This window comes from Xiphophorus maculatus, chromosome 20 (genome assembly GCF_002775205.1).
Source record: "Xiphophorus maculatus strain JP 163 A chromosome 20, X_maculatus-5.0-male, whole genome shotgun sequence".
Classification (NCBI taxonomy): Eukaryota; Metazoa; Chordata; class Actinopteri; order Cyprinodontiformes; family Poeciliidae; genus Xiphophorus; species Xiphophorus maculatus.
This window is the reverse complement of record NC_036462.1, coordinates 19,577,129-19,602,768: the sequence shown is the minus strand read 5'-3', so window position 1 is coordinate 19,602,768 and position 25,640 is coordinate 19,577,129. Positions and strand designations below refer to the sequence as shown.

Genomic DNA, 25,640 nt, shown 5'->3' with positions numbered 1-25,640 from the left:
GTAAATCAAATGCTTTAGTAATTGCTGCACTACTTCAGAGACCAAATGATTTCTAGTCGTTTTGCCTCCTTGCCATTTTGTATCCTTGTAGTTTTGGTTTTTTCTGTCCCCCATAGCAGACTTCATACCAACTGGGGAAAGATTAAGTACTTTCTCTAACTAAGTAATGGACAATTAAAAGCAATGTTCTATAATTTTCTATTAGTTTAGTGTCATGAAATGTTATATAAGTTTCTTAAATAATATCCACCAGCAGGGGTTGACTGACAGAAGGATCAGATCCATGATCAGTGGTAAACAAGATGCAATAGAAAGTTTTTAGAACATAAGAATTACAAGCAAAGTGTGGGCATTTTTGAAGATTATTCCAAGTGCTTTCCCCCATATTTTTGTCACACATAAATGTTTCCAATGGTCAAATTTAATAATGGCTAAAGATAACTTGAGTAAATACAAAAAGAGATAAAAAAAACAACAACCTGGCCCTAAGTAGTAGGCTAAAAGATTTCAAATGGCAACCCATCATGTGCCAATTCAAAAGAAATAAAAAAACAGATGATAAAGTCATTGACATCTATAAATTAAAAAAACAGATGATAAAGTAATTGACATCTATAAATTTGGAAAAGGTTTGCAAAACCATTACATTTCAGGTATCGCAGAAGTCTGATGGCAGGGATTGACGACAAGAGGGGCACAACCAGTTATAGGTCTAAGGGACATTTAGTTTTTCACAAAGAGCCAAAAAGGTTTGAATCATTCTTTCCTTTATAAATAAAATGGGAAATGCATTGTTTCAATAAGATAAAGGATTTATTCACAGGGACAAAATGCAAATAAGAAGGGACAAAATGACAATCCACAGGGAGAAAATGGGGGTACAAATTGGCATGGAGGCAAACTGACCTATAGGCAGTTCAGGGGTTCATTCTGTCTTTGGGCCCTGCATCGGTCATAAAGTTACACAGGTTTGCAGCAGGTTCTGATCTGTTTCAAACCAGGATTCCCATGCTTTGGTTGTGAGAAGGGACAGGCGACATGCTAATGACTATGACATAAGTGGGTGGCTTTCAGTGCCCATAGCAGTGCAGGTGAACTTGCAGCTTCATAGAAAGTGACATGCAGACATACTTGTGTATTGAGGTTGGCCATCTTGGGAATGCAGGCCGGATTGTCCTCCCCACCGGGGTCGTTGACAGTGACATTCACCACGCTCTGAGTGCTGTTAGGAGCGAAGTTCACAAACGGACAAGGGAGGTTGAACTTCTTGTAGATGACCTGTGCAGAGTGCAGAGACAATTGGTGTTGCAGCAACCCAAAAAGCAGTGAGACGGTTAATATTGGGACAGGCTGGAAATATGTCAATGAGAGAAAGCCAACAAAAAAGAGAGAGAGGGAAGGCAGCGAGTGGATTACAGCTCACAGAGCCAAAACTAGGTCAGAGAAGGAAACATAGCCAGGGACTGCAGCATGCAAACATTAGTCCATAGCAGTAAGTAGGAAATACTAAAGAGCTGGTGGGAAGATCCCAGTGTATCTGGTCAGCATGACACAGACCAGGAACAGGAGACAACATGTGACATGTACACTACACATACAGTATGTATAGTTCATGACCAGAAGACTCACAGAAACGAGGAAGAACACCATGCAGCTCAGTGAAAATCCACTGGTGTATCCCAGGTATCCTGAAAAATAAACATTTTATTAGCCTTTAATATCATCACAGAGTACATGGCAATGATTAACAAAAACCTAAAGCTCATGTCTTATTAAGTTACATAAAATGTTGAATATATTTTTATATTTTTTTTCACATCATAACTAGGCCTGTCACGATAAACAATAAATCAATTAATCGCACAATAAATTAAAACTATCAACCTCATTTTAATTATCGGCATTATCGTCTCTTCCAGCCTTTTTCTCTTTCTGTTGATGACACTGAACGAAAAAAGGCTTAACTCCAGTGAACCTCCCTTCCTCATTTCCTTAGTGTAAAGCTCAGCGCACATTACATGATCTTAGAGCTGTCGGCCGATTGTCAGCCCATTTTCAAAAGCTGAGAGATCACACATTAGCCGACAGAAATCCTATTAATAACAGTTTGATCGGGTTCGATCGTGCCGTGTGGTGTCCAATAAACTGCAGCACCAGGAAAAGAAGAAGAGAAAAAAAGTTTCTTTGAAGCCACTTGAGACAGAAAAAAAGGTAATAAAAACCCAGGTGAATAAATGCAAGATTAACCATAAAAAATTCTAAACATGTTTGGATCCAAGACATTTAACCACTTCAGATGTAGACTTCAATACTGAGACACTACAAGTTGTTTTTGTTGTCTTGTTCATTTTGTTCATTAGTTCCAGTGTTAAGTGTTCTTTCGAAAATAATGTGTATCTATCTTAGGCAGGAAATCGCATGCATTATTACTTCATTTCCATTAAATCAGTGTAAAAAGGTCTTCAAACAATATTATCGTTTATCACAAGAATTTTTGAGACAATTAATCGCTTAGCAAAATTTGTTTTCGTGACAGGCCTAATTATAACCACAAACTTTTATCTATTATTTTGAGACTTTTGACAAGCAGTGACTTGGGCCATTATGCCAGGAAGGTGAGAATATTAGAATGAAATGGCTGGGAAATCATCCATGTTTTTTATTTAATTTTGTCTGTCATCAGGACACAAACTGCAGACAAAAGACTATAATTATGTGCCTGTTTGCTCAATTTCCAACATGAATTTTTGCCATTTTTTCTTTAATAAAATGCTTTGGGTGCACCATAAGCTCTTACAGGCGTCCAGATAAAATTGGTTTCCTCTTATAAACGCCATAAAATGACACACTCACCTAGCTGTTTCATCAGAGCCAGTGGTAATATCACTGCCACAGAGACGATAATGACCAGATAGTTTCCGTTCAGGTACCATTCACTGTAGAGAAGCAGACAGACACAGCAATTATGGTATTGATTTGAAATTACTATAAAGACTCCTCTCAGTCTCACTTATTTTAATGATTTGTACTGTTAGATAAATGAAAGCAAGTCAACAGCTAACCACAGGTGCAGGAGAAATAAGACATTTGGAGTTTCAAGAGTTATTAATGTGTCAGGTTGTTAAATTCACAGCTGAGCAGAAATTAATACAAACCAAACCACACTGGGTTGGATTTAAATATGTTCAAAGTAGACAAAAACAAAAGCTCACTTGCTGCTCACAGAGATGGTGTGAATGTGATGTAGGGGAGTTTAAGTTATTCCAAAAAATATTTAGGCCTTCAAATCATTACCAATCACTACATTTAAAATTGATTTGGCTTTTTAAACACATTTTTATATCCAACATTAACACATCACCCATATTAGCATAAGATCACACATTAATTGGGGAAAATAATGCAAACTTTCAAATTTTGGCTCATATTTCACAGGTTGTAAATTCTTCAGAAAAAAAGGAATCTGAACAATAAAACAGATATTCAAGATTTAAATTGATAATTTGTTTCCCATGTGGAATATTGAGAGAGTTTGTTCTTGGTCCAGAAAAAGACATTTCTAAAAAATGAAATATAAGCAAGTCATTTATCTAACAATAATCATAACCAGGCCCGGCCCAAGCCTCCATGGGGCCGTAAGCAAAATGTGGTTTTGGGGCCCTCTAGTTCTGCTAACAACATGGACTGGCTGCAACCAGCAGCCCGATCATTAGGTCATTCACACACCTGCTATAAACTTACTGCATCTCTGGCAGTGCTGTTTACTTTATATACATGTATAATATGATCCATTTATTGGCCAACTGATTTATTGACCAGTTGATTTCCTTAATTTTGGGGGATCGTGATTGGCCGATACTTACATGTGCAGCCCATCTTATCCCCTAATCTTATCTTCGTCAGCAAAGGTTTAAAAATCAGTCTCTGTCCTCTTCTGCTCTGCAGTGAGAGGTTTGACTGACAGACCAACCCACCAGGTCAGGTCTGCACGTTTGCATTTAACAATATTCACCCCACTGTTGCCAACTCATTGACTTTTTGCTATATTTAGCAACATTTCAGACAAAAAAATTTATATCAGCCAAAATCAAAATCGGCAGGTCAGGCTTTTTAAGATTGGTAACCAGAGATCGGCCAGAAAACTGCAATCGGTGCAGCCCTACACACATATTCATGACATTCTTTGATTAAATAAATTTCTCTTAAGTGTTACTCCAATAGCTAAAATTTAATTTATACCAGGTGAGTCTTTCTCCTCTGAGAATGTGGATTTTTTACTGGACTGATTCTGAGCCTCAAATGATTTTAACAGAAGTTTCACATAACTTAGAAGTTGATGTAAAAATAATGTTTGTTTTAGCCACAAAATGATTTAAGCTGAGCAGCAAACAACAAATCCCCAACTACAGCATAGAGCAGCTCATCGATGTAGCAGCCATGTAGCCTGACGTAAAAACATTTTGCTAGACAATGTCAAACATTGAGAAGTTTTAATTATTCTTATCAAACACGGCGTTTTGAAGCCAAAATACCTCAGAAATATACAGAGCCAACCATGAGAATCAATTCATTTAAAGTTTAAACTCAGTTTTACACAAATATGCTAGCATAAATGTTTGGCTGTTGAACTGAAGCTAATTTTCTATTAGCAGCTTTACAAATCTTTTACATTTCATTACATTACCAAGGCACATTAAAACAAACCTTCATCTCGGCTTTTCTCTATTCTTCCTCTTTCTTTTCTCCCTCCATGTAGGATAAGTCCTTTTTTGAGTCATTGTTTGCTAACTTAACTTCTGACCGGAGCTTTGGACCTTTGGATGGGCTCTGCACAGCAGCTCGATACCGTGAAGCGTGCGGTACCTACCGCAACCACCAGGGGCCCCCAAGAGCAATTAATTTTTTTCTTTTTATCAATAAAATAATAATTTCTACATACATTATCAAATATATATTATTGTAAATACAAATCACTTCATAGTGAAATTGTGTGTTTTTTATATTACAATGACATAGAAATTATTACTAAAAAAATAATCAGCTCCACTGAGGGGGCCCCTTAGTGGCCCTGGGGCCCTAAGCGGCTGCTTAGTTTGCTTAAGCCTTGGGCCGGCCCTGATCATAACTCTGTGCCAAAAGTGATTTTAAAATTCTTTTGCTACCTATGAATCCTAACTGGGATAATTGTGTAATTAAAAAAAAAAGGGTTTGAAATAGGGTTTTGACATATATACTGTATATACTGTGTGTGTGTATATATTTATATATATATATATATATAAATTTTGCCCAATGTTCTTGCGACTCTGAAAAAGCATGAAAAGGGTTAATTTTTCAAGATTCTGGAGAAAAATAGCGTGATATTTCTATTGCTGGAAATATTTTTTTCAAACTGTAATAGATGACTACCATAACAGCATTTTTCTATTAACTTGTCTGGGTTAATTTTATTTTTTTAAATTCTGAATTGTTTTCTAATGTCACAAACATTTGCAAATGAAATTCTGAAAATATTCTTAGAACTGACTGTATGGAAAAAGTTAACTTGGTTTATATTTTTAAAAAATGTACCAAGAGTTTTCTGTTCCTAGTTTTGTAAAATAATATTTTACCCTCCTATTTATTCGATATGACAACATTGGAAGAGATTGGTGTGAAACTCATGACAGAATCCCATGAGGGAATCATCGGCATGTTATAATCACAAGGCTGTCTCTGTCTAGGAAAGAAAGCTCAGAGGTTTATTTTTAGAGCCGCACAGCGGGAGGGGATTAATTTCTTGCCCTCTGTCAGGTGGGAACCACCACAACATGCAGCTTCTGTTGCAACACACTCACTTTTTAAAGTAATAATGATGCTATCTCCTGTAAAAATGATAGGGAAACCTACAACATTCTGTGTTTTACTGTCCACACTACTTTAAGGAGCTGAATAGTCGATAACCTACGGAAACAATCATTTGACCATTTATTATGAAATATATAAATAGTTTATTTTTTTTCACTGCGAAGAATTCACAAGGGAGAAGCAACACCACATAAACACTGGATTTAAAAAAAGCTCTTTTTCTCTAAATACAAACACTATTCCACAGTGTCCTACCTATGTGCGTGTTTTTTGTTTCAGAATAACGGTGATTTTAAGATGTTTCTGTATTTTTAGCCCACTCCTATGCAATTAAATGAAACAAACCCACACACTCTGACAGGATGAGACGCCACCAGGGCGACCTGGTTTGTTATTTCTGATAAACAATGATTGTTGACCGTGGCCCACAGCTTCACAGTGATAACAGGTTGAACACAATGTGTGCATGTTGTCACTTCTACTACAGTACAAAGGACCCAAAAATGTTTACCCAAAAACTTCCAAGCAACTCTTGACCCACTTAGCACAGGGTTGTGTAACCATTCTTAGAAACAAAAAGAAGATGCAGATTCTCTAGAACTGGAGCAAATTCACAATGAATTGCACGCATGAGAGTGGGTTTTGTTTGTCTCCTAGCCCACCTGCAGTAAGCAGTGATATCCCACAGTTTACATTTTCAGCTGCAGAGTCTTGCTGCGTTTTGATGCAATCGCTCTCTTTGGACATGGCACTCGACCCCCCCCCCCCCCACCTCTCTGGGGTCACAATCACAGCTGTTCTCAGACCAGCTGTTCCAAGCGTGGCACCGGGCCCAACAACTGGCACAGCTCGGAAGGATTCTTCAGTCTACAATTAAATCTCTGTCCGGTCCCATAGGGAGCTGATGGGATGAGTCACTTCCTTTTCGCAGATTGCTCTTTCATCAAGTGTGATTCAAAGACGGGCTTTTCTTGCCTTAATGTCTTTTATTTGCATGGAAAGTGTGAGAATAGCTAATTAAGATTTTACTTAATGATAGATTTGAAATACAGTGCCCTTCAGCTGTATTCACACACTTTGGACTTTTGCATTTTGTCACATTACAACCACAAATGTTGATGGGTTTTGTTTCATATAACAGGCCAACACAAAGTAGCACATTATTGTGGAGTAGAACAATGATCCATGTTTTTTCAGAGGGTTTCGACCTAAAAACTTTCCATAGGGTGTTACGTAGGGCCTTCGAAAGTTGGATGGAAGATGAGGAAAAAAAAGGAAAAACAAACAAAAAAATTCCAAAAATACATTTAATTATGAATTTAATTTAAAGTAATTTTTAAATTAAATCAGCATTTATGCAAAAATAAATGTAATAATTATTGAATAATAAATATAAGTTAGTTAAAAACATTCTAAACGTTTATGAGTTTTTAAAATATTTTTTGGCAATGCCTGTTGGTTTGCAACAGGGGGTCATAAACACATAACAAGGTCACATTCTGTGCCCAATCAAAGGCCAGACATTAATTTAATTGAGAATATGTTGCATGATATTAAAATCAATGAATCTCATATTTTTTCTAAATAGTCTGGCTGAGCGTGAGCTATTTTACAAAGAAGAACGGTAAAAATTGTACATCTCTAGATTGAGATATGTGCTGTGCATACCCTGAATCATAATGCCCACCAAACTTAAGTGTAGCAAAAAGGTGAAAACCATGTAGCATTTTCCTTCTGCTTCACAATTCTCCGTGTTGGTCTACAACTTAAAATCTCACTTAATAAAATCCGGGGGAAAATGTAGGGAACTAAATGCTATAGAAATGCATATTCTATCAGCAGAATTGTTCACAATTTGCATTTCATGTATTTATTTTAGATAACATAAAACATAAAACAGCCACTCACCCTGCAGGCACGTCGACCTTCAGAAATGCCTGGATTACCAAAGGGAACTCATACTTGACTATGTAAAGATAACTGGACATTGCTGTGGATCAGAAAGAGATAAAGTTATAGTACAAAAAATGATGGCTTTTTCACCTTTTGAAACAAACAGGAGATTGCAGACTACATTTTTTGAGACAGAAAACATAATGAATAATTGCATATTTTTCCACCTTTTATGTGTTACATATCCTGTATTTTTCAAGTGACAAACTAATTGAATAAGTGTGCATGAACTAATACTAGTCAAGTCCAGCATCTTTTATAAAAATAAATTTCAGCTGTGCTGGTAGGATTTTCTGGATATTTACTCATTTGTATCTTTCAGCTAAAGCCATAGTTTGCAGAGAGGTTACAAAATGATGACATTGTCCAAATGTATGAGTCAGGAGAAGATTGGTGAAGGGAAAACAGTCATAAGTAAATGGACATAATATGGAACAACCAACATTACTAAAAGTGGAGGTTTCCTTAAGATCTAACAAGATAAGAAAGAAACCTGAAGGGACTGCAGGACCTTCTGGCAGGTATTCTACATGCGAAAAAAATTGTAGTTTATTTTTTAATTTATCCAGACTGAATAGATAAATAAACTCTAAAGGTTATGCACAAAAATGACACTACTCATTAACCCAGAGAACACCACAACCACAGTGCAGCATCATGCTCTGGGGCTTCTTCAGATGGAGCCAGACTTCGAGAGAAGGTGGAGGAAATAAAGATTTGAGCCTAAACCTTAGGTGTCTGCTGGAAATCGAAAGATTAAGTCAGATTTTATGTTTCTGGTATCACAGTGAGACCAAGCATTATGTGAAAACCAACAAAATCTTGGCTTCACCAGAACAAAAAATTAAGCTTTGAAATGTCTAAAGCAAAGATTTTTATACTTACTAAACATCTTTTCGAGTTTTTCTGTGGCCTTGTTAGTCTTCTATAGCATGCATGGTTTCCCGCTAGGATCTAACTTACTGTTGATAAAATCTTATGGTATTTCAGTGAAAATGTGCTGCCTATTTCTTATACAATCAACCACAGAAATAAGGAACAACTTGTGTGTGTGACAGGCTGCCAATAAAACCCCTAAAGAGATAACAAAAGTTTATCTTTGGAGATTAAGAGCCATTTAAGCCTGGATGATTCAGAGCTCATGGTTAAGCGAGAGCTTAACAAAATAAACCTGAGAAATCCTAGTTAAATATTGTCTAAAACCATTTTAAATTATTACAAGAAAGTCTGGATTTTTTTTTTTCTAAAGAGAGCTGTTCTTCTATAAAAGCCTGGCGAACAGCAGCAGGGGACCTCACCTCCAATGTTCTGGAGCGTGATGGCAATACCTGCAGCCATCTTTCCCGGAGTCCCGAAGGCCCTGTAGCCGAGCTGCTCATACGCACGAATACCTGATCCACAAACAGAAGAAAAGAGATTGTGTTACACCCACAGCTAAAAAATGTTAAATACAACTATGTTTTTGATTCATTTACATCAGATTACATTACATGTTTACATACCTACAATACCAGATGACTTTAGCAGTAAATGGATTGAATATGACGAAAGAACTGCAACCACTGTGAGGAGCAACCTGAAACCATCAGACAACAGATCGAGATTAGCACCACTTCACCAAAACTTCAAAATGAATACTTATAGTTAAGACGTAGGACTGTATCTAAACATAAAAAAATGCCTTCCTGTTGAATATTTACACAATATGATTCACTGCAGGTTATTTAAACAGCTGCAGTTCAGGCATAATGTGTTTCATATAGATTGTATGAGAAAACCCTGCGGCTCTCCTTCACACCGGACTGTTGGTCCAGCTGATTCACAGAGGTTACCCTGTAAGCCTCTCTGCCCTCTGTCACCAATACACAAACACACCAGCTGGGCTCTTAAAGAACAGAAGAAACACACAAAAGAGAAGAAAATCTTTCTTTCTGTTACTCAGCCAACGTGGAAAAGTACACTCGTCACAATAAGTCATTATTTCCCTTTTCAGCTGTTCCCCGAGGCAGAGAATGCAATCCTCTCTTTACTTGTTAATACTCACTGGTTTTGCAATTATTGACTAAATGTTTTGTCAATAATTGATTATTCTATCAATTACTTTAATCGGATAAAAACTCTGGGTTAGCAAATTCTTCATTAACCACTGAGGCCATTTTATATACAATATTAGAAATACATTAAAATATACAAATCTTTTTTTTTTTTTTAAATGAGGAAATAAACATTTTATTCCATAAAACGTGACATCATAGCATTCCTTTAGTGACGCTTGATCATCTGTAGCAAAGGATGAATCTGCAGCTAATAAGAAAGATCAACTTATTTCTGCTTACATCAATACAACATAGTGATCTGTTGATTATTTTAATTGATGACTAAATTAGTTGACGGTTAATTCAATAATATGACAATTAATCAAATGAATCATTTCAACACTACATTATTTCCCTGCATTCTGATGCAAATATAAAATAATCTCAGACTGCATGAATAACCAGCTTAAAAAGGAAAAAGTTATTTTGAGACATTTTGTAACGACACTTTCATAAAAATACATGTAGTAGGAAAAAGATTGATCATATCTATATTTAATAAGGCACCATTTGAGTGGGTGACCAGAATTGATTCTTTTTGTGATTTAGAGCAAAATCTTAAGGAGAGAATTTGAAATTAACTCCTGGGATAAACCCATGGCCTGAGGGGGTTTCATGAATGGTTCCCTGATCCACTGGCATTCTTTGACCCAGTTCACCTCATTCCCACTATTTACTGTTTTGTCTTTTGTTTTTTACTACTGGCAACATTAACTTTCACTCCCACACAAACACTCTCTCAATCCTGCTCTCCCTTTCAAGAGGCCAGGCAGTTCTGTCTTTCACCGCGACTTCAACTCTTGGCCGCCAAACAATTTTCTTTTTCTACAAACCATGTGGGAGAAAGCTTAGCTGACTTGGGGGTTTGAAGTCAATCAGTCAAGTAGAAGTGGGAAGACGGATCTGCTGACACTCAGACAGACTGACACACTTGGGTCTCTGTTGCCCGACTCGCTGAAATTCCACCCCACAGCATTCCTACTCGGAACCAGGACCACTGACCCATACTGCACCCACAGGAGAAATCTCAAAGAAAGGGCACTCGTGTATTAAATATAATTAATTATCAGCTGATAAAAGGTGCTGAACACTTGAACACTTCAAATGTTTGTTCAAGTAAGGAAAAAATGCATCACTAAAGTGAGTGATGTATTGTGAGGATGCCCGGAGACTGAAATCTAACAAATTTCAGCTTGATTGGAAACCCCAAAATCCTATCGCTTTGTTCACTTTGCCAGGAGTTACAAAGGTCATGATAGCAGGACATTTTGATGTGGATGCTGTTACTGAGTTTTAATTGTGCCAATAAGATAGTGGAGCTAATTTAAATGATTAATTCAAAATCAATTTGTTTTTGTTGTAGCATATTAATACCGTGAATGCGTCCCTGTTCTTGAAATAAATTATTAATAATGACTTGTGGGAGTTGGGGGGGTATATTTTTATTGCTTTTAAGTAAATAATTGCATAAAATCTTATTAATATTTGTAAATATTTGAAAGTACAACTTTAAGATCAATTTGGGACACTATTCCAATCCTACTTTATAATGAACTGTTGATGCTACCATTTCCTAAGTTATTCAAAAAGTTATTAAATATTGATGCAAGAGACTCAAAAAAAACTGTTTTTGGTGATCAATTTTTGTGAAATGGATTTGCAGTTTTTCTTCTGATGAAAATAATAAACAACCCAATGTAGATTTGCACACTACATATCAGAGCCATTGTTAATGGATTTAGTCATAATGGAAACCTGTGGTGCTAAAACACGGGGCTTGACCCAGGGAGGAAGTGGCTCTTCAGAGCCCACTCTGCCATAAAAACCTTTACAGAAATTGTTCGGACGCTAATGGTGGTTCAGGTGTAACATGCTGAGCGCATTGTTATCTAGAATAACAAGCTTTTATATCATGTCAAAGACAAGTGCAACAGAGGGAATCTTTATTTCTCATAAAAACAGAAACTACAGCTCCAAATGAAACTCTGACAGAGTTTTTTTGTCAGTAAAACACTCAAGTTCATGACATCAGGAATTTTAGTCCCAGGATTTTATTTAAAATCCTGGGACTAAAAATCAAAATAGAAATAATGGATGAACGTGTTGTTGTGGGCCCATTTTGACAAAGGTCATTATTATTATTCAAAACATGTCACATTGTCACAGAAACAGTTTAAACTCAATCTTTTTCCATGCTCATCAGTTCTTTAGATGTAAATCGTATAAGAAATGGTCAAAATCCCTCTGTCTTTAACTTTGTGAATTGCTATAGGGTTGAGCAAAATAATAAACAGGAACTGTGGCAGTTAGTGTAAAACATGTCTTAACATTTTGCCCACTCTGAATAAATACTAAAGTTAATGTATATCTTTGGTATATTTTCTTGATATACCAAAGAAAATATATATGTAAATCTGGCAGTGAGGCAGTTGCTACACATTTGAGTCCCATCTTTAAGTGTCAGTCAATAGCAATATCTTACAAACAGAGTTTTTTGGGGTATTTTTATTCAATGCTCACTAAAAGTTGCAACAATCCTTCATAGATCACAACACAGACAATGCATTGCTCAAGGCAATCTGTTCAGTGGCTTGAAAAAAAAAAACAACCTATATGACAAAATGTACGCTATGGCCATTGTTACTGTTGACATTTTGATTTTGTTTGCAAGTTTTGTTAAGCTAATATTTTCTTTTGTTCCTCTGACTGTTTAAGGAGGGCAGCCCGGGGGTTCAGAAGGATACTTTGAAAAGGAAACGCCTGCTGTCCAATGAGAAACACAGAAAATCTGCCAGTTTTTCTCAGCCAAATATGTCACACTTGTTGCTTATTCCTCTCTGCGGCTACTCTACTGTTCAAAACAAGATCCAATATAAACACAAATACACAGCCTTTCATCTGAAACAGGATAGACAAGTGCACGCTATCTGCTGCACAGAGTCACGTACTACTAATTAACATGTGACCATATTAATATATAATGTAGCCCAGATGACTAGGGGATTATTTTCAGCTTCCGTCTAGCCTAGTGTCAGAACTGCTGCCGTTCGGTGACAGAGAGTTCAGTCAGTTAACATCCAGAAAAACCTCAGTCACACTACACAGATCAAAATAAGGAGCTTTTTCTGCCACGAGGGGAAATCCTCTTCACAAGACTGCCTTGAAGAAGAGGACAAATTACATCCTTCAGGATTGAGTTTCTGAATATTAAACATGCCTGTGATTTTCTCCAGAGGAGATGTGAATCTGGAATAACAAAAAGAGCTAACTCTCCTCAGGTATATTCAGTTTTTTACTAATAAACAAAAAAACATACAACTACCAATCTTGAGTCAGAAAACATTCAAAACATAGCTGAAACTTTGTTTTTAGCTTCACTATTAAAAACAAAAAACAGACTAAAACTATTTTTGAAATGATTGATTAAACCAGTTTCAATGTCTGCCAAGTCATAACCAGCATCATGAAGAGGTGTGAAGAATAAAAATAGATGGTGCATTGCTGCTGAGGGGGAGACATGCCTAGACAACACAAGGACATCTATAAACATCCAGCCGTTCTTTTTTACTCAGACCAACATGAAAGTTTTTTGGGCAGTGAGAGGAACATGGAGTAACCAGAAAAAAATCCATGAAAGCAACAGGAGTGTAACCTTCCTGAACATCTACACTGATCAGTTATAATATTAACATGTAAATAGCATTTGGCTATTTGTTGTGGCACCAGTTAGTAGGCATCAAAAGCAGGAAGAAAGCACACTAAAAGCCAACAGTCTGCAAGAAAACAAGCAAACTAGAATGCTTGTGACATTTCTCTCTTCATGTCAAAGAATAAAAGTGAAATGCTACAAGAAAAAAACATTTTAGATGCTGCTGGTGAGGCATGTTCCTTAAAGGTCAAAAGCCCCGAAGTCATGAATCTGTTGCACCAGCCTGCTGTGCTGGAGACTTTTAAATGTTATGCTGCTAATTCATTATGCACACAGACTGACTCAAAGCAGAGAATCAATCAGAGGAACATATTAAAACCCATTATTTTCTACACCTTTGACTGCAATCACTGGCTTTATGAGATGAATAAATTATTGTTAGGCTATAATTGTACTTAAGCATGTGAGTACAATTACTCACATGCATCAAATGTACCCAGTATCACTAGTTTCTTTGTCATTAATAAGGTCTGCCAGAATGTTAATACAAGGTGATTACATTGCATTTAGAAGCTATTTATGTCTGGCACAAACTCACACTGCAAAACTCTCAGAGGGTCGAAAATAAATCAGAGTTCTGGGAGCTGTAATTCAGCAAGTGTAGCTGCAGAAAGTAATTCCAATCCAATTAGGGTTTTAATGCATCATCATCATCATCATTAATGCGTGACTTACAGAAACAGGACGACCCCTGTGTTGGCCATGGCGTATGCAAGTCCTAAAATTCCACTTCCCATGATTGCATTGCCCAGGTTGAAGACGGACATCCCAAAGGAGGTTTTCCCTTCAAACTGCAATCAAAGTAGAACAGGGGCTAGATGTAAGCGAGGTGACATTTTGGCAAACATCCCTGAGTGAGGAGTATAATCATGCCGAGGCTGTGATGTGTGTTAACTTACATCCGTGAAGCGAGTTGTTTTCTTATCCTCAGCGCCTGATAAGAACTCCTGGCTGTCAGGGAGGCTGGCTTCTGTGTTTTCAGTTCTGTGAGGACTAAAGATTGGAAACTGCTGTAAGAATACGGAGCATACTACAAACACAGATTTGTAAAATCATTCAAAAGCCATCTCTTCTTTGGGGGAATGTTTATGGTTTATTTATTAACTGAGCAAGTTTTGGGTAAACCTTCAACACATCTGTGTTAGTATCATCATGCAAAACTCTTCACATCCCTTGAACTTTTCCACATTTTTCCACAAGAAAGCCACAATTTTGGAGGGGATTTTACTGGGATTGTATATGATAGACAAAACCAAATTATCTCATAATTATCAGGTGGAGGAAAATTTGTTTGTGGTTTTCAATTTTGTGAAATTATCTTTCACTGAAATTAAAGCTACAAGGGTTTTGCAAGTATGTTTATAAAGTTTGCACACCTGGAGACACAAACACCTGAAGACACAAACTCCAGGTGTTTGTGTCTCCAGAAACTCTTTATCCATCTTTTATTTTCAAAATACTGTACCTTGAGTTCAGCCATATAAGATAGAGAGAATCTGTGAATTTTCATGTCATGACACATTCTATATTAGACTTAGGCCTGGACTTTTACTAGGCCCTTCAGACATGGTTGTGCTTTAAGCTAATATGTTTTACTCTGGTTGGTCCTGCTGGAAGAGGAACTTCTGCCCTTGACTCAAGTGTTTTGCAGGCTCTGACAGGTACACTTTCTGTTTCCAGTCAAAATCACCATAGGATTTTACGTTTAGGCCAAAGAGTCACATTTTGATCTCATCTGTTCAGAGCGCCTTCCTTCACATGTCTGCAGTAACTAAAACCTGAGGTAAACTGTAACTGGAACATCCACTTATTTTTTTTGATGGATCACAGAGTACTCTGAGATTTTCAAAGTTTGTGGTATTATTTTATAATCCCACCCTGTAAATCTTCCTTGGTGTTTATGTTGCTTTGTTCACTAAAGTTCACAAAATTCTGAGGCCTCCACAAAACAGCTGTATTTTTAATTACTTTAAATTACACAGGTGACTTTCGTTTACTAATTCAGAAACCTATGAAGGCAACTCATTGGACTGCATTTCATCTTTTTGGCAGTACAGTAAAGTAATAGGGGTCAATTCAGAATATTTTTTCTTCTACTTACTGCTTTGTGTTTTCTTATCACATAAGATCCCATTAAAGTACATTAAAGTTTAAAGAGATAAAATGACAAAGTACTTTTCCCAGGCACCTGGTCACCACAAAGACACAACGTGCAACAGTTATCACAAAACTAAGTGTGAAATTGACTATTCTCATTATACTGTACATCATTTTATACATACCTAGCATTCTGGGTGCTATTGGCTACAGTTTCTCTACAAGTACTGTAGAGAGAGGTCATCCATCACCCAACGAAAGCACAAAGTGGAAAACAAGACCCACAGTCATAATATGACAAACACACTGACAAAAAAATTACATCATCATCTCTATCCCAGAGAGGGGAACTTTAATTGAACCATCTATTACACCACAAAAAAGCTGGACAACCTGATGTGATAATTGGGCACTTATCTCATTACATTATCAAGCACAAATTGTAGTACAGCAAGTCAGCAGCTGAAGCCTAAGTGTTGTGCCAAGCAGCTCTTCATTAGGGTCTATGCTGAATATCCCATCGTGGTTGACAGATTTGTTGTTTTCTAAGTTTTTCTTTTTATGGTACACTGTCATCTGTTTAAGTGCTGTTCTTTGCTTTTCAGTATTCTTTTCATCTGTTCTCTGCTTTGTTTAGTTTGTTTTTATTAAGTCAAGTTAAGGCTATTTGCATAGCATATTTCAGCAACCAGGCAGTTCAAAGTGCTTTACACCACAAAAACACGATGTAGTAACCAATTATGAAACAACAATAAACATTACATTTTGTCAGATGCCATCATCTAAATCATTGTCCATGTGATTCAGTGTCGCTCTGTGATAGATTAGACTTATTATTGCTCTCACCTTACTGGAGCATTCTTCCAAAGTCTATACCTGCCTTTCCTTATATTGGTGCACATCACTAGTGCTTATTGAGAAAAAAAGCAGGCAACCATCTGAACAGGTCGCTAGTCCATCACAGGGCAACACAAAGACATACAGGATATACAACCATGCACACACACTCATATCTAAGGACAACTCAAAGAGATCAATTGACCTAACAGTCATGTTTTTAAACTGCGGAGGAAGTCGGAGCACTCTGAGAAAACCCACGCATGCAGAGAGAGAACCTGCAAACCTCATGTCTGGTTAAAAATTTGACTAAAATGTTCTCAGTTACCATTCAGTTAGGATTACTAAAATTATTTCTATTTGCCATAAATGCCAGAATAAGCGAAAGTAATTCATAAACGAATTAAGGAAAGTAAGATCTATGTTAAGATGTTAAGTACAAGAAAATATAACAAAATATAACATACCAGATTTATTTTTAAATGCTTTTGAAACATTTCTTGTATGAAATTGGTTAGTAAACAACATTGTACCTACTTTTATTTCTGAAATCATGTGACACTTGACCCATAAACACCAGCAATTAAATTATTTAGTAAAACCCAGGTACCTAAAAATGACTTTTATGCTCACATTACAATGGTTTACACTACAATTATGTGGAACACTCACTTTTCACAGTCTTCTTCAGAAGGTGTTTTTGCAGACGCTGTGATCTCCTCTCCAGGTTCATGGCCTTTCCCATTTGGAATAGCGTTCACCTCTGCTGAGGAATTTTCCACAGTCTCAGCTGGTTTGTCCTCACTCATGTCTCCTCAGGTAAATAATATTCTGTCCTTCGAAAAGTGTAAATGCCTGACAGTTGTAAGTGCTTTGAAACCAAAGTTTTGATTTTCCTCCTGGGATCTGTGTGAGAGAGAAAAATACAGACAATTATCATTTCAGACATACAGTGTCAGGCACTAAGGGAAAATGAAAAAGAAATCATATCATTAGATGTTAGGCGAAAACTTCTCCCAACACACGAAGGGATATAACCTAATGGAATGTATTACTGAAATGTTACATTAAGGAAGTCATTTGAAAAATTCAAGAGATTTTGTAAATTGACTCCAAACCTTTCAGCAAATGAAACATTGAGAAGAGATAAGTTAAATGTTTTCATAGGTCATTTAAGCAAAAAGATGACAATGAATAAAGGAAATTTTATTGAGGTGGCCAGGTCTGTCAAGAAAACAAATTTTGCTGGACAATAAATTGTCCCAATCATTTTTGTGATTAACAACAATATGGTTGTCTTGTAAGTAATATATTTTTATAGTGGCATAATAAAGTAAAATTACCCAATACACTTTAGTTTTGTGAAGAACACTTAGTACTGGAACTTGAAGATATTTTAAATATACAACAAATTAAACAAAAAAAAATCTGAAATAAAATCAACACAACTGAAACCATAACTGAAATAGATTACACAAATCGCTCTTAAGGAAATGTCAATCATCAGAATTGAAATTACCAAGCTAATTTTAATTTTGCATGTGATTAGCTGATTAATTGCTTATTGCAACAGGCTTTTTGTCTTCTATATCAGAAATTTCTGAAATATTCAGACAAGTCTGTCTGGCACAATCAACCAAACCACATTCAAAGTCACTTACCTGCTTTTCCCACCTCTTCCTGAAGCTTGGTTAGTACTTGAGTAACTCATCACAACATCTAGATGTCTACATGTACTAAGTTGCTATTTGTTTTATCAAGCAACTGATATTTTTCTAATAAAGTTGCATATGAATGTCTGAAATAAAAATAAATCATTTGCTATTATTTCGTGCACTAATTATACTAGAACGGGTGTTCAGATTTTGAGGTGAAATTAAAATCAAAATAAAGGGCGATTGCAAGAAATAAAAAGCTTCTGTTTGTGTAAACTATCCTAAAAACTCAGTAAACTCCAATTTTCAATGCAGAGCAGAGAGTGAATAGCTGTTTTGGCAAATTTCATGAATAATTGACACATAAAGTGACAGGTCACCCCTTTAGAGGAAATAGAGCCTTTAGCTTGGTGTGTCACACTGGGCTTTGCATCAGGCCTTCATTTCCTGGGTATCCTGTTGTGTTGTATTAGTTGACTAGCTGGCTTGTGGGGCCCAGAAAGGCCTTAGTGACATGTATCTCCTAGATGCCGTTGACTAATTCCCCCCTGTCTGGCTGGCCCTAAATGATCTTTTTTTTTTTTTTTTTTTGCTGTGCTGCGTAAACAGGGGCTATAATGGTGACCATGTTGGAATCTGTAGAGAAGGAACACACAAACGGTTCAACTCCCCCCACAGCGACGAGATAAAAAGAGAAGAACCAGTCAGGACCAGCTAGAAACCAGTTCTAGCTGTCTTTGTGCCTCCATTTCTCTGCTTGTCCCTTTTCTCTTGGTTTCCTCTTTTATTGTGGAGGGTTCAGCACAGCCACAATGTTCAGGGTTCTCACTGCAACAATTACTGGCAACAACTCTGCCGCCCTTTGCTCCTTCAGGCCTATTTCGCTTTGCTGCCTACTCTTTTCAAGGTAGCTCAATCCGGGAGGAAATATCCCCAAACCTTGACTGCATTGTGAGGTGAAACACCCCTGGTCTTCACCTAGCGTTCCTCCAAACCTACTGGCCACATCATTGTGAGCTCCACTGCACAGACAGACCTCTCGGTGTCCCTGGGTAAGCTGGGCAACGTGGCCGGGCAGCAAAGCACTGGGCACAATGGCACATGTTGTGTGGTTTCCTGGGAACTGGTTGGGAAACAGTGGTACTATTGTGCCAGGCATCATTATGCTGCCAGGGCCCCTTGGCTGTAGTTCGCCAGGCCACTCGAGAGGCTGAAAAGGTATTTCACTCCCTAATTGAAAAGACGCCACCTTGAATTCAGCAAATGCCAGCATACTGCTTTCACGCGGAGTTGTAGCATAGCTGCTGACGGCAGCAATGGCCGAGGCCGGACCAGCCTTGTGGGACAAATCACTGCACAGCACCGCACTGCCACTCAGAAGGCCCACAAATCACAGAGAGGTTGGAGCAGCCATTGACGGACAACACTCGATGAGCTGCCCAGCTCCTCCTCAATGGCACCAAGCACCGGTGCTTCTAACAGAAGGCATGATTGGCCTGAGTTGTGTCTTTTGCAATCATTATGTTCAGCAGTTAAGAGAATACACGACTGCTGAGTAAAAACACACTTACTGGTCAGAACCTTGCATTCATTGAGGGAATTTGGAAAGCTTGAAGGTCGTGAGTGAAGGCAGAGCAGAAGTAGGTTAAAAAATGTATGCAAAAAATCTAACTAAATAGCAATTTCCTAGATTACAATCCCTTATAAAAATATGAATACTCCTTTGACTCCTTGTTTATTGTGATTTTATGCAGTAGGCCAACTCAAGTAACACATAATTGTGAAATGAAAGGAAAAGGAAACAACTCTAAAATTTGTGACGTGTATATGAAGTTAATTTGTCTCTATTCAACTTTGTAAAATAGCTCAAACTATTCTTGTCAAAAATAATTAATTACACTTAGATCTAGCCTATTCTAACACATTGAAACTTAGATCTAAACTAATTCTCTGTCCCTGCCCTCTGTCCATGTTTTAGCTGCGTACCTACTCCAGAACACCTGATTCAACTAATGACACTGCCTCCTCAGCATCACATCAAGTGATAAGACATTTAATGAAAAAATAAAGAGGGAAGACAAGAGGCAGCACTGAAATGACCAAATCTCAGACATGCAGCGACATGAACACTGTGATGTGAAACAATAGTCTGGTTGTATAGATGACCTAAATCATGCAGGACTGTCTACTGTTTGTCAACATGCAAGAACATGCATTTGTCTTCTTGGAATAAGAGACACAAGATCCCCTTATTTGAGAAAACCATATAAACAGGTATAATTTGTGAAAGTGTTTGCAAGTTGTAAATTAGTGCAAATGTGAGTTTCTGTGTCCTTCTAAATCTGACAGAGGCAGATACAGTATGTTCCTAATGTGGCTAATAACTAACATCTCTGCACTAACTCAGATTCCCACATTAAAATGAGTCATTATGCAGGGAATCCGTGGGAAACCTGTCCATATTTATGTGAATTTTTGGCAGAGTTTAGCCTTCTCAAAGACCAGTGGCGCTTTCCACAAAGGAAAAATAACATCTGCCAAAAACATATTAAATATAATGCAGGGAAAAAATGACTTTACAAAAAACCGGTCAGTGATGTCACAAAGTGTTTGCCTGATATTTCCCCCAGAATAGATCATTTTGTCAAATTATGTATGTTGTGTTTAAATACATAACGTTGTCTTTTAAAATACAGAAGACAAATATATAGTGTGGAAGAGTGCAACAAACACTTCAAGTTGCATTAAATAAACTGAAAGCAAGCAAAAATAAATAGTTAATGCAAAATAATTGTGCTGCACTGAGGGTGAGATTACAAACTGCACAAAGACAGAGGATGAGGATGCATCATCCCCAAATAGAAAATCTGAATTAGATTAACTACTATTTTTTAAAATGATAAGATATTTAGAGAAACCAACTGGCATCCAGTGCACCATCCACATAAGGTCTGGGGTATTAAACAGGGGTCTGGCTGTATGGATGACCTGGATAGTGCAGGGTGACGCAGTGTTTGTAGACACTATGTCATGTAAAAACGTGGTTGTGTGGCTGCAGAGGGAAACACAGGGCTTCTTATTTTTTAACAAATCCTGATTCTCAGATCACTGATATCAAGTTTTCTTACACTTTTTAGTTCATCCTCTTAGATGCAAAATACAATATAATATCCGTTACATAATTCAGTTGACTATAAGATCTTTAGTCTCTCACTTCAGGTTTATTTTTCTTTATAAAAATGTTTCAACAAAATGCATTTTTCCAAATAAAATAAACTAACACACACCACAGCTATATATCAGATATACCAGATGGACAAAACGACTTTCCCCAATGTTTATTTTAACTCCCAAGACATAATCCTGTACTGTAAGACTCTTGGAGGGAGAAAAAGAATCTGTTTTTCATGTCAGCAACAGCAGAAGCTAGGTTCACTCCAATTCTCCTTCAGAGCATCAGAGTGTGTGTGCCTCAGCTCTGTAGCTCTGACGTCAGCAGCTCTGCAGAGACGTCATCCCACATGGAGGGAAACGGAGCCAGGCGGCTTCTCTCATTGTTATTCCTGAAGTGACACCTGTGCTATAAAACGCTGCTCATGCTGACTCACTCCTACACTTATTTAGTTTTTTGGTTTTTTTGCATTTGTCCTTGCCGTTTATTCATAGCTTGATACTGTAATTAAATGTGTGGCTTTGTGTGTTTGTGTGTGGAGGGGGGATGTGCAGGTTATGTAATATCATCAGTAATCTCTCTAATACAGCCTCTTCTGCCACTGCTTGATGACATTTTAGCAGACATGTTGATGTAAAAGCTTTCTTAACTGAGACCCTTAATCTGTTTTTGTTTATGTCATATGTATCATTGCTTTTATACCAAAGATATTCTAAATGTGTTCAAACAGAATAATCATTAACTATTAACTGCTAATCATTAACACATTAACATCTTCACATCTTCCCTTGTAATTTTAACATTTTTGATCTTAACAATCCTATACATACTATAGTATGCCATGTAAGTCTTCAATATTCACTGAATATTCACTGAAACAATAAAAGACAAAACATAAAGATATTTGCTTATCGTCCCTCTCAAAAAGCAATTTTATGCAGCTTTAAAGATTTCACTTCTCCATAATATTGCTGACAAGAAGTTAACGGATCCACCAGCTGAAATTTTAGCGTAAGGGTTCAGATTTAGGACCTTGGACACTCAGGATGATGGAGCAGATCAGATTAGAGATCATCTCACTGAGGCAGGAAATCAGGAATAAAACCCGTCCAGGTCATTTCGAACACTCCTGCTTAAAAATAGCTGCAGAGGAGAGAAAAGCTTGACCTTGCATCATGTCACATAAAAAAAGCTGTTTGAGTGCTTGTTGCATGTGCTACATAATTACAATGGCAGCTGCTTAAAATAAGCAATAACCATTCTCTGAGTGCAGTAACCATTCTCTGAGTGCATCAAGCAGCCATCTGCTATGGTGTTCTGGTTCTTCACACCAGGCTAAGCAGTGACAACAACACGTATGATGCCACACACAGGCACACGCAAACATGACATAGACACGAAAAAGCTTTACTGTGGCAACAGGAACAGCGCAATCAGAAAAATAGCCAGAAAAATAACCATTTCAAAACATAAAGTATAGAAATATTTGTATGCTTGCGTTAAGAAAAAATTTGTCATGACAAAAAAAACATAAATGCATAATAAATTGTATCGGTCTCAGTTCTTTTTACTTATTTATTTTAATTTTTCATAAGAGGACAGAATAAAAACATGGATTTTTAAGTTAGTTTATAACTTATAAGCTAACTTTTAATGAGCTTTGGTTTAGTTACTGTGCTAGATTAAATACTGCTTTGCCATCTCTATTTCCCTACCGATCTGTCCTCCCATCTCACTCATTCTCCCCTGCCTCCTCTGCCACTGTGATTAGCCAGCAGGAGAGAATAACAGATTAACTTCTGACTGGGAGATTTGTATTTTAGCTTGTGAGACACTGTGTCTCAGGGATTCCTATTAGCTGCCATAAAACATGCAAGTCAGAATTTACAGTTACATACAGGATGTCAATCTGACATTGCACTTTAATGATGTCAAGAGGGAGCATTTGAGTGTTACTTTCACAGAGATTATCACTGACTTTTATTTAAAGTCTTAGTTCAGTAGTTTCCCTTGAAATCACTGAGATGATGGTTGATTTTGCAAAATCGATCATAAAAACTGAGTCTATGAGGTAAACTGGTGAAGATTGTTATCAATTATTTCTAGTTTTTCATCTTATTTGGTTTCCTTTGCTCATCAGTCAGCTCTAAAGAAACAGAATCTCAACAATCTGAACAGCTGCCAACACTGCAGGCTTCATATGTTCTCTTGAATCTTGTTATCACATCACGCTGTCAGCTCAGAGTGAGATCTTTCAACAGTGAAATGTACAAAACACCAAACTGGCAGGATGTGAAGGAGGATAGATTTACAATGGCACAACCAACAAAACCAGGAGGAGAAAGAACACCCCTTTAAATAAACTGCCCTGGAGGGTAGAAATGTACATAGACGTCTGTATTTCATCTGTCAAAACAGGTGAAACTAATCCTTATTTCCATGCATATTATGCTTAAAAATTAAAAATGAGCACCTTGAATAATAATGAAAGGCCCAAAAGCAAAAGACATGCATTGTTGTATTCTCTCTAACAGAAAGTGAGCTACTTTGATTTTGATTGAAAATAAAATAATGCATGATTCCTGTGTTCTGTCTATGGAAATATGATTGTTTTGATTATAACTGGAGAAAATCCTTACTTGTTAAATCAGATATGCTAAAGAAAACATAAATGATTTCATATAAGTAAAAAAGTTGTGGCTATATGAAATATATAAATGAATTAACTATCTGATGTTGCATATTCAGTCCTGGGTAAGTGATGGAAAAATTCACTTTAATCAGCTGACATCTGAACACTTCATTACTTTATCAATAAATTTGGATTCGTATATAAAAGACCAAAAGCGCAAAAATCTTTGGACATTATAATAATTTATAGTGTCCAGGACACTAGGTCTTAAATTTTGAAGAGAAAAGGGAGTTTCATGTTTGTGAAAACCATCTAGGAGTTTTTTAGTCTAAAGAATATGCCAGTCTGTCTGAATTAAAACACTTCTGCAAAAAGAGTGTTTGCAGAAGTGTTTCTCCGTGGAGAAATTTCTCCACAGAGATGTAAAAGATTAATTAACAGTTATCACAAAGGCTTCATAGTTGTTGCTGCAAATCTGGCAAAACCAGGTATTACACTATGAAAATTCTCTGGGGCGACTCCTTTCAATTTGACTTTGATATTCTTACTTCTCTGAACCAGGAAGTGCATACCCTACTTTAAATCAGGAAAAGCACTCTTGATTTTCTCCTCCAGGCTTGATGGAGGAGATGTGATTTTCTGTCTCCTGGGCAGGGTGGCGTGTAGCACCTCCAGGGTCACGGATCGTAACACTCCGAGGTTAATCAACCCAGGAAAAGAGTGATACATTAGGCAGCATGAATTGTCTCGTGAACTGCCCGTGTGGGAACACCAGCACAGTGATGACTCACTTAAAACGGGATTTATTTATAGCAGCACACGACACTTTCTGTCACTCTGGCTCAACTCTTAACACTGACACCCCACAGACAAGAGCAAAACTGGAGCTGCATGCATAAGGATGCTTAACCAGCTTTAAAGCAATGCAGACAGGGCATGTTTTACATGCAAATACCTCCTGAGAAGAGTTTAGAGTTTAAATACAGGTGAATGACATGTTGCTGCTTTCATTGTAATTACTTTTCCTAGGTGAAAGATGTTAAAGCTGCAAACATGAATAAATAAGCAGAAATATTCTCAAAGTCAAAATGCATGTAAAGAATAGATAGCAAGAGATTGTTACTACACTTTTATTAAAGAGAGTGATTTAAGGCATGAGACTGACTGTGATTTCATAACTAAGTGTTCAAGTGTATGATATCAGTGTCAGGAATGTTAATAAAGAAACTTGAACTAAAGACAAAGAGTGAAAAAAATATTCAGTTTTATCAAATATGAGGCTGTGTTTAACAAACACAAATCAAAAAAGATGCATATATTTCTAACGTGAAATATCTACATCTAGGTCAGCTCTCATCATGAGCAGGAATGTCGTCCACACAAGGTAATATCTTGTGTGGAGCAGATAAACAGAGAGCAGATACACTGAAGAAAAATAAATAATGTCTTTATCACCTAACAGACTAACACAAGTGGATATGAAAGTACAGGAATAGCGAAGTGAGATGCAGGACTGTAAAATGTGTGAGAAGAGTGCAAACAAATACATAAACCACAAAATATTAGTGACAGGAATCGTTTTTTCTCAGTGTTCATTTGAGTTTCTGTGTCTTTGAGTCACTGTGCTGTCCTGTCTTCCCCT

General features: G+C 37.0%; 1 protein-coding gene across 2 annotated transcripts in view; it reads right to left on the bottom strand.

Moving 5' to 3' along the window:
* The window catches only part of LOC102228537 (sodium-coupled neutral amino acid transporter 3-like), a 40,677-nt gene that overhangs the window by 8,400 nt on the left and 6,637 nt on the right, over positions 1–25,640 (bottom strand). The window contains exons 2-11 of one of the 2 annotated variants that reach the window (XM_005799816.2): positions 17,212–17,445; positions 15,888–15,929; positions 14,505–14,598; positions 14,281–14,396; positions 9,303–9,376; positions 9,099–9,191; positions 7,756–7,837; positions 2,854–2,936; positions 1,630–1,688; positions 1,132–1,278 (exon numbers count right to left, since the gene is read on the bottom strand). In XM_005799816.2, coding sequence (XP_005799873.1) covers positions 1,132–1,278; positions 1,630–1,688; positions 2,854–2,936; positions 7,756–7,837; positions 9,099–9,191; positions 9,303–9,376; positions 14,281–14,396; positions 14,505–14,598; positions 15,888–15,929; positions 17,212–17,348 — 927 coding nt within the window. In that variant the 5' untranslated portion in view covers positions 17,349–17,445. The remainder of the gene's footprint in view (positions 1–1,131; positions 1,279–1,629; positions 1,689–2,853; positions 2,937–7,755; positions 7,838–9,098; positions 9,192–9,302; positions 9,377–14,280; positions 14,397–14,504; positions 14,599–15,887; positions 15,930–17,211; positions 17,446–25,640) is intronic. The other variant, XM_023325378.1, reaches the window with a different exon arrangement.